General features: G+C 36.3%; 2 protein-coding genes across 5 annotated transcripts in view; one reads left to right on the top strand and one right to left on the bottom strand.

Moving 5' to 3' along the window:
* The window catches only part of LOC136341585 (leukotriene A-4 hydrolase), a 289,106-nt gene that overhangs the window by 272,396 nt on the left and 2,182 nt on the right, over positions 1-14,528 (top strand). The window contains exons 1-7 of one of the 4 annotated variants that reach the window (XM_066286720.1): positions 12,052-12,116; positions 12,582-12,635; positions 13,628-13,683; positions 13,880-13,995; positions 14,058-14,197; positions 14,254-14,365; positions 14,431-14,499. In XM_066286720.1, the coding sequence (XP_066142817.1) occupies positions 12,067-12,116; positions 12,582-12,635; positions 13,628-13,683; positions 13,880-13,995; positions 14,058-14,197; positions 14,254-14,365; positions 14,431-14,499 (597 nt within the window). In that variant the 5' untranslated portion in view covers positions 12,052-12,066. Of the gene's footprint in view, positions 1-12,051; positions 12,117-12,166; positions 12,290-12,581; positions 12,636-12,768; positions 12,898-13,627; positions 13,684-13,879; positions 13,996-14,057; positions 14,198-14,253; positions 14,366-14,430; positions 14,500-14,528 lie in introns of those variants that run through there. The other 3 variants (XM_066286718.1, XM_066286717.1, XM_066286721.1) reach the window with 3 other exon arrangements.
* Nup44A (nuclear pore complex protein Nup44A) lies at positions 8,859-11,816 on the bottom strand. Its single transcript, XM_066286726.1, has 7 exons — positions 11,572-11,816; positions 11,059-11,215; positions 10,864-11,007; positions 10,459-10,810; positions 10,245-10,402; positions 9,820-10,017; positions 8,859-9,185 (listed from the first exon to the last, which is right to left on the bottom strand). The coding sequence occupies exons 1-6, from the start codon at positions 11,680-11,682 to the stop codon at positions 9,821-9,823; spliced, it is 1,119 nt and encodes a 372-aa protein (XP_066142823.1). The 5' UTR covers positions 11,683-11,816; the 3' UTR covers positions 8,859-9,185; position 9,820.

Here is a 14,528-nt window from a genome sequence, read left to right as displayed (position 1 = left end):
ACATCGACATTAAAATGAAATTTTAGGGTAATAGTCTTAAAATGGCAACAAAACAGGACAAACAAGTTTTTATCTCCCTGCATTTTTATCTTTTAAAAGATACAAATATGGCTGGATTATGCCGGGGGCCACATAACCAACATAGTTAATTGGCCGGAATACGTGCTCTATTGTGCTCTTGTGCGGTCGTTTTCTTTTTAGCATCTTGTTATCACGGTCATTTAGGCGAAATACGATTGGTCTAAACAACGTTCCTTAAATCTATGCTTTCAATTTAAATTGAATTAGATAATAAAGCTGGTTTGTTGCTTTCAAATCGCCACCGGAATTATACTGGCACTGTTCGTTGAAGAAGTAAGTTAACTTTTTCTTGGATGCACCGAATTGAACGGTTAGTCCACACCATGAACGACGTTTAAGAAGGTACAGAACAATCGCACTCTAGAAACCATTAAGAGAAAATGATAATAAAAAATGGGAAAGAAGGGTTAACATCCACACGTGAGAGGTGGCAACATCACAAAAAGAAACCTTAACAAAAACTTGAAAAATCCATCGGTTTCTTATTTTTTTTTTTGTAAAATCTGGTGTTACTTAATGTTTAACAAAATCCCTTATCCATTTTGTTTCTGTTTGTTGTGCCATTTATTGGCGAAAATGTTTGTTTAACGAGCAAGTTGCTTTCTGCCCTTATTGGGCTCTTCTCGCAGAAATGTAGTTGAATACCGAAGCTTTCCTAATTCTATTATGCCAAACCGTGAAACGTCGTTGCACGAAAAATGGATTCTCTCTGCGGCCCCTCCAACTATTCACCGCCCTCTGTTGCATCCAAATAATTTTCAGAAAGTCCAAGAACTGCCAAATTCCGTCCTAAATCAGGACATCGATTTTCACGTTCTTTCCGAGGATGAAGCTGCGTTTTTACGCATCTGCAGGACAGTCGAGGATGTTATTACCAAACCCATCGCCAAGGAAAGTTTAGAGCAAACACGGGAACAGGTATTGTTGAGCGAGATGTTTTATGAAATCGCTTGAACGGCACTACTTATTTTTTATTCTTCTTACAATGGGCTCTTCCTGAGCTACTGAAAGATTTACGTAATATACACGTAAATAACTACTACGTGGGGAGGAAGGAAAGAAGATTAGGCCCGCGGCTGAGTTTGAGGCTCGACTCGAAGTAGAGATTTCGTCCCGTGATACGTACAGCACTTTGCGCCCAAATTACATTGTTTTAATGTTCTACGCACAAGTAAAATGATATTTTACGTAATTATCTGATTAAAGGTGGCTAAAAAATTAGCAGACGTTATTTTACTTTATCACCCGTTGCCGGGAGAGACGTTCTAACTTTACAGCCGTAAAACTGGAACGACGTTCGCTGGTCGCAAACTCGGTGTTTCCGACATAAAAACTAAAATGTAAACGAACAGTTGGGAAGGAACATGCCTCAAACCAAGCTTACTTATCACACATTACGATGATACGTTCTTTCGGCACTACCACCGTTAAATTTAGAACAAAATTTGTTGCCTTTGACTGTTGAAACCTATGTAACAATGGACGAACCGGGAGGAAAACTGAACAAGAGCCGTTGCAAAAATTCATAACTTTCTCCGAGGTCTCGAGGGTTAAAAAATTCAACCGTTTCCTCATGAACTCAATCGCACGATTAAGCATTTCATTTCCATTTGGTGAATAAAATGTGATTTTCGAGGAAAATTAGCAGTTGCATTTTCAAATGGCTATAAAGCTTTTTTGTTCGAAAACTGACAAAGAAAGTCATTAAACCCCGGGCGGAGACCTATTAGTCAAAAGATTAGTATTACAGTATAACATGGGCTGCAACTGAGTTAAAAATTATAAGACGTTGAGCAAAAAAATCTTTTCCCCGACTTAAAATGCATTGTCTATGAAATTAAAAATCTGCCCTGAAAGGGAATTTAAATTACGCTGTTTAAGAGGATCCCGAGATTTATGTTCCTTTTCAAGTGCAAGGCCTGGCTAAAATAAAAACAAAACTCACGCCACTTCATCATAAAGTCGCTGAAAAATTGTTACTTTTTGTCTTATTTCTTTGCCGGGTCTTATCCGTGCTTAAATCTGAAGGATTCTCTCTGCGAGAGCAGACGAAAAGGGTTAGACAGTTTTTGGAGCACCTCTATTAGGCGACGACAAATCTCAGGGATTCTTTTATTTCGTGTTCTTCCAGGGGGATTATTTCCTAACTGCCGCCAGAACTGGATAGATTAAGAGGTTGCGAAACTTCCGCGTTGAGACCTACCGCGGAATCCGGATCCGCTCTTTGACAACTCAAGTGCGAAGCACTAGCTTTAATAGTACATCGTCACTTTCCAAACTATGTTGATAAATTTCGGAGCAAACCTCCAGTTCAAGAGGCAATTTACCACGGTCCTATTATTATGTAGTTTCCTGATAGATAGTGGAACACCCTCTTTATCTTTCATTAGATCGGAACGCAATTACATTCCACTCCAAATGGGTCTTTAACTATCAGCGATTACTCGCAGCTGAGCTCGCGAGTTATCGCCGCCACTGATTCCGTCATACGGAACTTTGAGAGAGTTGAAAGAAACGCGACACGAACTCGAGTTAAGTCTGAGGGTTTAAACAAAAGTGGCGGTTTCGTATGCAGTGCACACTGATCGGATTCAATCAGACTCTAAAGTGCATCTATCGGGGTGCAGCTTTGGCCCCGATTGTGTCTTCGAACGGATTGCCGAGCTGCGCTGGTTACAGATGGCCCCATCTTTTTACTCATGTCTGTAAGTGGCACATTTCTTTGCTGGAAAGCCGGATGGATACTTTCAAACTGATGGAAACTTTTTGAATTTGTCGTTTTCTGGACGGATTTATATTATGTTAGGGGGGAGCCACTTCCATTTTCTCCATTGTTAAAGAGAAATATTATCTTTTTAGGATTAATCTGGCTATACGGTCTCGAAAACCGACCATCATGTATCGCATATTTATACAATTCCACTTTTAACGCTACCGATTTCCGTATCGTGGCAACTGCACCATTTCGGACCCTCTTCGCCTTGCGAGACAACTAAGACAACCCGTTTCTTTTTTTCTTCGATCGCTCTATGCGGCGTATCCCTGTATATAAAGTGTCCAAAAAGTAGACTTTCAGGCTTTCCCGAGAGAAACACGTTTGGCTTAAAAACCACTTAGGTTTTCTTAGTTGTTCTGATATCACTAACGCACTTTATCAGCTAACGAAACAGACCAGAGAAAAATTACAGTAATTAGGAATGTAGGGCATTTTTCTGAATTTGCAGGAGGCATTTGATACAGTGCCTCTTGACAGGCTCTTGGCAATATCAATGAAAAATGGTTCGAGGATAGTCCCAGAAGCACCCGATCTAACACTTAGAGGAAAAAAATGGAAAATAAGTATTACATTATTTTTCAACATAGTCTCCTTTGAGATTGGCACACTTTTCGCAGCGATGTTCTATACTCTGCTTATAGTAAGAAGCCTCAAATATTTAGTTCCAAATCGCTAAAAGGCTTCAGAGAAAACGGCTCCAAAACAAACACAAATCAACTTTAGACCTAAACTTTTTCAGGTTAAGTCTTTGTGATGTACGAGAAGTTTTTAACAAAAAAAAAGCGCCATCTATACGTCAGATCGAATACTACTGGCACTCCCCTCGTATTAGCGGCCCTATTTTGCGTGTCTTTGAGAGCTAGTTAAAGGGCAGGCAGCAATACTAATATATATATATATTGGAAATGCGCTAAGCAATCCACTTATGTTAAAATTGGTGTGTCCCAAGAGACCATATTGGGTCCAATACTTTTTATGGTCTACATAAATTATTCGTTGACAACCTTTCGAATTGATAGTGATAGTTCCGTGTGTGACGACCTGGCAGTGACTGTTTCGGGTCAAACTTGGGAAGGGGCAAAAGAGAAAACTATGAAAGGTCTAATTGAAGTAGAAATATGACTCGGCAGTGATCAGTTAATCATAAATTTACGGAAAATAATGATATCGCACTGTCGTTGAGAGAGGCAAATCGTCCCCAATTCCATAGGCGCAGTTTCAGCGATAATATGTAAAAAAATAGCATTTACGAAATATATGGATGTATTGATGATCTATGGACTGTACTGACCAAAAACAATTGAAATTGGGATAAAATTATGAATCCATAGTAATGTATGGAAAAATTATGTGGAGTAGTTTACATGACAATGCTCTTAGACAATGAAACGTGGTACGGAATAATATACTAAAAATAATTGATAAAAAAAAATAAATGAAATAAATCAACACGACAAAAAGTAGATAAGCACATCGGTGTTACAAAAAGTAATTCACGGCAACACATTTCACCAACGACGATTTCAAAATTTAGAAAATGTTTTTCTGTAAAATTACTGAGACAATCGTTTTTACAAAATAAAAAAACGTCGTATGTAAAAACTGCAAGAGATTTTACAGATAAATGTTTTCCAAATCGCGACCAGCCCACAAGGAGTCAAATCAAAATAACACAAAAAAGACCAAATCACGCGATTAACGAACTGAATTCAATTCCTGCCATAGACCCTTTTGTTTCAATAGCCCTTTAAATGACCATTTTATAGGTCATACCCACCAGGGTGCATAAACCAAGGAATAAAACCATAGAATAATAAGACCCTTGAAGTTTAGTGCTCCTCAAAGACTATAAAGTACACAGGAGAAAATAAACACTCAAGTTAATACGAAGACTGAGAGCTTTGCAGTTATTTTAATGTGGAAATTAAAACGCACTTTGAAAAGGAAATTTTGGGGAGTACGAGATGGTTTTCGAGACCCGCTTCGGGAAATAAGCTACATATTATGACGCCCTTTTGAATGTGCAATAAACTTTGAGTTTATTCCTATTCGTTTCGTCGTCATTTCTGATTCGACGGAGTCGAGAGAGTTTAGGTTAATAGGCCATAAAATTTCGTCGATGCCAGTTGATGGTTTGGGTCGTAAAACCAACTGAGAAACGAGGGACTGTTAATCAAAAAGTACGATTTTATTGTTGCTAAGTAGATAACTGAATTTCGAAAACATTTCCCTTGAAGTTTTTCCCTTAACGGTCGATGTGATATTTTCGCACGAATAACACAATTGCCCAATCGTAAAAGTTATTACAGTGTTTGCAGGTAGCATATAAATGAATTATAACGTAATCAAAGGGGTTGTTTTTATGGCCCGAAAGTCACCCTCCCATTCCTCGTTTTAATTTCGAACTCATAATTCAATAATAAAATGAGTTTCCGAAACTGCACTTCCAACTTGTTTGCAAACAACCCAAAAACCTGGAAAACACCCCCCGAGAGGTTTATTTATGGATCAATGCGTAAATGGTACCCCGTTTAAAAATACAAGCCCATCCCTTTCTCTCGCATTTCTCCATGCCCGCATTTTCTCGGTGCCCTTTTGTTTTCATTAAGGAGAGGAAAACCCTTCAGAGGCAAACTTGATGGATTGCCCTACAAATATTTTAGTATTCAAACAAACCAATAAAGTTCGAAGCTAGAATGTCCGTAAGCAGCCGGATAATTGAAAGGGATTGAATTTTCCTATTATTAATGTTCGGGCGAAATACTGTCACATTGGGATTTGGATAATGATTGCGTTTTCACTGGGTCGCGGATATAACACGATCGATTCGGATTTGTTTTATTGGATTCAGGGCCGGAATTGAATAAATTACTTTTAAATTGCCGAATTAAATGAAATTTTCTACTTTTGTGTGCCGCCATTCATTACTATTCATGATACCGCATAATACAGGGCGTCCGGAAAGGACGTGTCATAAATTCTATGGATTATGGAGAACGCTAAAATAGTGGTAGTACTTCGTATAAAAAAAATTCATAATGGCATTGACAGTGGGGCGATTGCAGTAACCCACAGTGGTGCTTATTTTCGTATCTAACCAGATGTTTCACATGCCTTCCTGATACAGGGGAAGTCAAAATGTCTCATTTTAACTCATTTTTTTTTGTAAGTTAGCCAAATCAGCATTTTTTCGTAGCTTGATTTTTACACAATACTTCTACAAAAAGGTATTACTTGCTTTAATCGACATCTTGCCTAAAGATATCAAGACTGTTCAATATGAGCATCTTGGATTGCAACGCAGTATTTAAGCATTACCCTAAGTTATAAAAAAAATATATCGTCAACTCACTAAAAAAATGAATGAGTGTAGATGAGATATTTCGACTTCCCCTGTGTAAGGCAGACATATGAATCATCTGTTTACATATGAAAATTATCACAACTATTAGTTATTTAAACTACCCAACAAACCACTACCGTGACAATTGTTTAAACTTTACTGCAAAAATACTTTTTTAACTTCTTACTTTGAGGGCGAATACCTTGGTAACGAAGGTCGCAGGAAATGGTTTTTATATGAAGAACTGATATTATTCCAGTCTTCTCTATAGCCCCTAGAATTTATGACATGACTTTCTGGGCACCCTGTATACCCACGTTAAGGTTGTTTAATCAATGCTGAGGCACCTGGTTAATTTTATTAAACAAATAAATTATACCTTCCACGGACATAGATACCTGACTAGAGGGTGCTAAGAAAATGCTTAATTCAAAATTATTTTATTACGGCACGAAATTATTATTTTAAATACATTACGATGTACCTAGCTAGCACAGGGCCGCTTTGAGCTTCAACATCCGTTAACCACCAACAAAACGAATTTTAGGACAATACCTCCGGCTTTTAAAGTTCTTCCTCGTTTTTCATGTACCTTTGGCCAGCTCAACCATATTGTTGTCATTAGACAATTCGAGTGCTTCCAAAGCTTCATTACAAAGAATTGTCGAATTTCGCACATGTTTGATATATTCGAAGTGCATTTCGCGCTTTTAATTTATAATTTTTACATAATTAACTCTAGAAATATAATGCATAAATGTTATTAACGAGGACAAATGTGCAATATTTCATATTTCCCTGAAACGAAAATGTCTTCCATGATGAGGACTCCGGAACATACCGGAACGCAGTCGGAAAGATAAAACCCGGATTTCTGGCAACGGTGCGTCTTAAATTAGTTTTTAGATATGGGCTCCGTGTAGGCCCGGTGGTTTTTATTATCCTAGTAAATTAAATATGCGTACAGGAAAAAGCCGGGGCCTTATTTGTGTCCTCGGCCTGGGGAAAAGAAATAGCGGTTATGAAACCGAGGCGAACAGGTTAGAGACACAGAAAATATCCGGGGAAACGGCCGGTTGTAAATTGAGATTTTTCCTGCTATTCCGTTATGATGCTCGTTAGAGAAATGAAACGACCAAAGTTGGCCTTAGACATATTTTTTCCGTTTTTTTTTTATCGATGAAACCCTCCACCAGACGGAGAAATAATCACAAACTTAATTCGGTGAGTCAACTTTGCCGAGTTGCAATAAATAGCGCACTAAAGTTTCAATATTCCTCCAACAACTATTAAACTTCCAAGAATAATCTGAATGTTCGTCTTATTATAAACATTCGCGACTATCTTAACCTAAGTAGTTTCCTCGGAGAAGTTCGCAACTTAATTTCCGCAAAACCCACCGGCAAGCGATTTTATTCCGTTCAATATCTATGGAAACACTATCCGTGTTTGCCTCGTCTTCTAATATTAGGCGAAATAATAACGAGAGAAACGGTGTCAAGTGTGTTTGCAGATTCCCGCAAACGTGTAGATGCGCTGTGTACGCGCTCAATGCGGGCCCAAAGCAAATAATAAAACCAAATAGGTCGCAATATAGCGCCTTGTGTAAACGTGCTCACTGCCATTGGGGGAATCCCGTACCATATTGGACTTGGTGTATAATTGAAGGCTCCGGAATTGGTTAGGATAGCAAACATGACGTCAGTTGATCTCCGGCCGGATTGTTTTCCGTGAATGGGATGCTAATATTGGCTTAATCTTTAGTGTTTTCAAGGGCAACACATCTACGTCTTATATATACTTGATATCCCCGAGTTCCGTCTTTGAAGATTGCCTTAGAAATTCTTTGAGCCCTTTATTTAACGCGAAAAATGTATACAGGGTGGTCTATGAAAAAACAGCTCCAGAAACGAATAAGAAATGGGAATTTCCTTAAGAATAGGAATTACACTTTATGTGATGGAGCAAAAAGGTTTGATCTGAAAAAGCATTCAATTATAATATCAAATTTTACACAAAGACGGATCTAAGGGTTAGCACCGTAGCAGAATTTAAAGAATTTTCCATAAATTTTTTATTGGTTTTCAGCATTGAAAAACCTGAATTTTGGTAAATCTCAAATAAGAGTTTAGTCGTGCTTCTACTGCCAAATACACCTCTTGCATCCGGCTATATGAGTCATTCCCCTCTACGCAATATTTCCAAGTCCCTTACGATTCAAGAAGGACATGTAGACTAACTAGACGTATAAAACCGCTTCATCTTTCCTTCAAAATTAAACCACGACAATGCAATATAAAGATATATAAGAATGAGAGCCCCTCGGTGGCGTCATAGATCCGGATGCCTTGTCAAGTTGGGAGATGCAAGAAGAGGGGCGAATGAAATGCGGCAGCTCGTATGAATGCGGGGTACGTCCTCATCGGCTCTGATTGTTCCCGGATAAGAAGTGTGTGACTCGTCAGACAAAAAGGGTGCTGAATGATGCCTTTGCATAAATAAGCAGTTGTCTGACTGAGAACTGCCAAAGCCAGACTGGGAATAAGTAATTAATTTTCGCGGAATGCTTTTGATCGCATACGTTTTCAGCTGGGAAATCGCTTTCGCTGTGACGCGATTTTGCCAATTTTGCTTCAATGGGAGTTATATACTGACAAGAACACTTGAAAGCTGGTTTATTTTTAATACAAAAAATCATTTAAAAATACCAGAACACAGTTATTGATAAATAGAAATAAAAGGAAGGGAAATAAATATGGTATATGAGTCGATTATTGAGACATTTTTGATTCTATAATATTCAAAACATACAAAACTAAAGATGTGTAATTAGAAATCTACAAAACTAGAAAAAATATGCATTATGAAATAAAAACTCCTTTATACCATTTCTGCGTTTGTAGCACTGCCAAATCCAATGGTTTGTCCTATTTTGCTTATGGGGCACTTAGGGCAACAAATAAAGTCCTGGTCTGACGTAGATACCTGCAATTTTTGAATAATGTTTTTAAAGCAACACTATGCTTATATTAAATGGCAAAAAAAAAATTAGTTCACATATCTTGGAAATTATAAAGTTAATGGGCATGCATATGGTCGAGCATGCCTTCGCGCTTACCTAAAGATATAAATCTGCCAGTAAGTACAATACTACAGGGGCCGCTTGGTTACATGGACACTTGATTGAACACTAATTCCCGAAGTTAAAATCGCACTAGTCGAATCACCCGATAGACGTATAATCAAAAATCGGCTAAAAAAGCCAATATGTTCGAGGTTGCTTCTAGAAAATCAGCATTGTACTTGGCGATTTTCAAAAAAAAATCAGGGGTAAGACAGGAATCCAATGCACGAATAATTGAACATTTCGTCTAAAATTACTTTGTTTCTGAGATCGAAACTTTTTTAATTTAACCGGGGCTTAAAGACATAAAAAGGGACTGAAAGTACAGTTCCAACAATGGAGTTTTTGCAAAATCTTCAAAATGTTTAAAATTAGACTACACCATTCAATTTGACCAGTTTTCATATTCAAAATTTTGTCTATGTAAACCACTCTGAGCTATTCGAAATTATTTCTCAAAAAATCGATTATCTATTTTATTTATTCAGAACTTACCTCAATACCAGGGCTCTCTACTGGGCTGCGAAATAGCGCCCAACTTTATATATCTAGCAGTCTGAGCAGCAATCGAACTAACAGGAGACCCTTGAGGTATATGTTGAGACGAAGTTTGAGCAGCCTCCATTGCAGTTGGCACCTGATTTCCATCACCTTTTAGTACTGCTTCTTGTTTCCATGAAGTTTTACTGTGTACTACAAAAAAAAATTCACTAAATTAAGTAGCTCTTTTCACTAATTAGTGCCAAATTATTGAGATACTGTAAGTATAGCAATAGAATATGTCCAAGAAAAGGAATTACAAGTTTCTATCTTTATGTTCAATTTAACAGGAAGTTCGTTTTCTTGCGAAACTTGTTAGCACATACATATGTTTAGGAAACATCCTGCATAACTTTCTGCCAAAAACTTGGGTAACTTACTTCGAAACATTCTAACACACCCATCATCCCCACTGGAGCACAAAACTGATCCAGTAATATTCCAACAAACTCTCCATACTGTAGACCCATGTTCATCAAATTGGGCCACTGTTTGAAGCTCTAATTTAGTTAATCCGCTAACCTGCGACTGTTCATCACTAAAAGTCAATAATCCGGATTATTTGCCTTCACATTCAATAAGAAAAGTACTCACTCTACTGGGGTGAGATTAACAATCCTTACATTATTGGTAGCAACCCCCAAAATATGAAACAGTCTTCCCAAATTCGGGGCAAAGGATATGTCATGTACAGGCTCAGTGATGCTGCTAAGGGTCTCCAATTTAATCCATTTTCTACTGTTTTCACTGTATTCATAAATAAAGACTTTTCCACCAGGAGTAGTGTTGGGTTCATCACTGCCAACTGCTATCATTGGAGGGTGTACTCGCGACAAACTAGGATTCCAACTAAGACAACTCAGAGGCAATTTGCACTGAACCTCGTGCTGCAAAGTCCATTGACTCAAGTTCATCACATCTGGAGCTTCATAGATTCTTATAATTCCTAAACAACATTTAATATAAAACTAACTAACATGCTAAGTTATTCAAATAAACCTTCAGCTGAACATGTAGCGAGTTGTAATCCCTGTTGTTTTGGAGCAAATTTGACATCCGTAACAGAAGTACGAGAATCTACAAGGTTTGTTCGGCGCACCCAGTGTCGTTGACCGCGTTTACCTGGACCTGGGATATCCCCCACTAAAATCAATAAATCAAGATCAAAATGTATGGATTTTGAAAGAAATTTACCGATTTCTTCCCATACTGCAGCAGTTCTATCAAAAGAACAAGTTGCTAAGACCTGGCCAAATTCTGGGTTAGCCCATGTAACTTTCCAAACAGACGCACTGTGAGCTTTCCAACTTGAAGATAAGGACCATTGGCCTTCTTTATTTCGATCCCAAACCTGAAAATTTTGTTAGAAAACTGACATATATTGTAAACTTATCACCAATAACAACAATAGTGTTGAAACAAAATCATCTCACAATTAATCATTTTACCACAATTTCAGAAGTCCATTAATTTCTCATTATTAATTTTTTTTAAACTCTAAGTAGTGTCTTGACACAGATCCATTCTTATGCTTTAAATTTTCCTATCTAGATATAGGAAATATTTTGTATATAATTTCTAACTGAAGGTGTTAATGCAGTTATTAATTGGTATTTTTAATATAATTAACAATCAAAATTGGGCAAGCAAGATGACATTCGTTAACACTGTATTTTTATCAATTTAACAAAATTAAAAGTTCCTCACTTTCACATACTGATCACTGGAACAGGTAGCTATTCTGTCCCCATAATAGTCATAGGAGACATCATGGATTAAATCTTTATGTTCGGCGGGAATTTCTTGACATTCGAACATATTTACCGTTGGGGCTCACCAACAAAGTTCAACGCAATTACCAATTTCTGGTACAAAGCCGACTTTATTAATAGAAAATACGAGTAAATGTTCATAAACAAGATATCAACATAACCTCAAAACCTGACATGAAATTCGGCATTCGGAAACAGTTGTTCTGACAGAGTTGCCAATTGTCTTGATTTTCCAGATTCTATAGCACTTTGTGTCTTTCGTCTGCATAAGATTTTAATATAAAGTCATCAAAAAAATTTCGTAGAATGTATACGATTCTCAGCCACACGATCATTTAGTTTGAAAAGTATGAAAGGAAAATTGTTATTTGAAAATTTTACACGAGTTATTTATACTTGAAAATTTGAATAGGTCTTAAATGTGGCAGTCATGCACGGCACGTTGCCAATTTTGTACTTCTGTGGAAACTTCATTTGGAGGTTACGTCTGTAATTTTAATTATCATAATAATATATTTTTTTTTTAATTCTCCACAATAATTCATTTAAAATATTATCATCCTTGGATATCCTCAAATTATGCATATATTAAATCAAATATTCTCAACTATTGTAACATGCAGAACAATGTGCATTACGAGTATTTTAAGAAGGTAAAAAGGAATCTTTTACACATTTCCTTAATTTAATGTTTTGTATTCTCGTATCTGATAATAAAATGCATTCCTCGTAATGTTCTTTAACTGGCTACTTAATTATTCCCTCCTAATTGAAATTTCAAGAGGATTGCTAATTTTAGAATGAACGGGCAACGTAGCATTAAATGTTTTCACTATGACATTTATCATTATTATCAGCTGATTGTAATTTTAAATTTGGTTACTTCAACAAATTTTGAAAATCTTTCCTTTTTATAGTGAAATAAATTATTTTTTCTTTCTTCAGTCACAATCCAGCCCGCCAGTCTAAAACTTGTAATTTAAACAGGAACTTCATAAGGTAGGTACAAACACTAATAACGCATTTTATTAGTTATCTATAATGCTCAGTAAGAACTTCTCTGAATAGTTGATAAACTACAACTTTCAACCTCCCTTATCTCTGAAATTTATTTCGAGTCGCAGCCTCCATAACCACTATAGCAGCTCATCAACACTAATGTATTATCAATTTACGCTATGATTCTAATGTATTTAGCACAAGTGTTTTTATTAATTGAATTTGCATTTCCTAGTGATGAATTCGGATATTCCTCAAACAAGTAGGTATCATAGTCTAACTATCACAATACTGGAATTAATGCTATATGGCAAATGGAACTTAGTTTAAAAGAGACATCAATTTAGCTACTCTCTAATATAAAAGAGGCTTTTATGATTGTATATTAAATGATTGACAGTTCCTACTTAGGACAGAGTATACCTTCAGTTGATATACAGTGTGTCCAAATCATAAAGATACACTAAAAAATATTGAAAATCATACCATAGAGTAGAGAAATAATTAATATTTCAAAATCTAATTACCTGAATATATATCTAGAAGGGAAAAGGTAAACATTAAGGTATAAAATTTATTTTGATATAATATTATAAAGTCTGAAACAACAAAAAACCAATCAGCAGACTGCATTCTTAATATTTGTCACACCCTGTATCTTATTTCCTATTTGAGAAGTCCCATTCTCTGAGCAGGTAAAAAAGTTTGACAGAGTTCAACATATGTGTAACTTAAGCAAATTAAGTTGGTCTCTTCTGTAAGATATAGTGTTGGAGTTTGCACTTAGCAGTCATTTATTCAATAACAAACACAATGATTTCAAGCTAGTTTCACTCAATCAGTTCAAATTTTCTTATCACAAAACTATGTTTATGTGTTTTATCACTTAACAGACACTCATATCAATTTTAAGTGTCTGTTCTAATACTTAGATAACATATTTCTTACCTAGTAATTAACTGAATTCAAAACCTGTCTGTTTCACTTTCAAGCACTATGAGGAAGTCAGGTCTTAGTCCTTTGGATCCCAGCTCCTTTTCAAGACCAGGTGAGTTTAATTTGGTTTATAACATTGTGAGATGATGATTTGTTCATTAATTGAGCTATTGAACATTTCAGGGTCTAAAAATGCTTTAAAAAAGAGTTTTTTGGTCTATAACATTGCACGTAATTATCACATTTTGTCCTGTGACAATTTAAGATTTGATGTTATTGATTTACTTACATTAATTTACGAATTCTAGAGCTTGCTAGAGTAACAAATATTGCCCTGAACCTAAGTGTGAACTTTGACAGGAAGATATTTTCTGGAACCACTGAGCTCACAGTTGAAAAAGTTGATAAATCAATTAAAGAAGTTGTGAGTTAATATTATAAGTGTTTGATCCTACTTTTTGGTTATTCAAATACTGTTCCTTTAAGATTTTAGACACCCTATATCTGAACATTTCCAGTGTCTATGATGTAGATAGCAAAGAGAAACTTAATTTCAAAGTTGGAGAACTTGTTGCTAAGTATGGCTCAAAATTAACCATTCAACTTCCAGAAGATGAAAAGGCCTAGTAGGTTTTGTTGTTAAGTTTTGCTTTTTGGTGATTGACAAATTATGTGATTACAGTTATAAAATCGGTATTAATTATGAAACCAGTCCTCTAGCTTCTGGTCTTCAGTGGATCCCTGCAAAATGCACTGCAGGAAAGGAACATCCATTTGTGTTTAGTCAGTTTCAGGTAGGGTGTTCAGATTAATGTATGTTTGATCAAACCATAAGTTAAATTATTATTTCTGCATATAGCCAACTCATGCCAGGTCAGTCATACCTTGTCAAGACACTCCTGGTGTTAAAGCTCCCTACACAGCAACAGTAAGTTAAATTGAAGCAATAATTTTAGA

The sequence above is a fragment of the Euwallacea fornicatus genome, chromosome 10, assembly GCF_040115645.1.
Source record: "Euwallacea fornicatus isolate EFF26 chromosome 10, ASM4011564v1, whole genome shotgun sequence".
NCBI lineage: Eukaryota > Metazoa > Arthropoda > Insecta > Coleoptera > Curculionidae > Euwallacea > Euwallacea fornicatus.
This window is presented reverse-complemented; position numbering and strand designations above follow the sequence as displayed.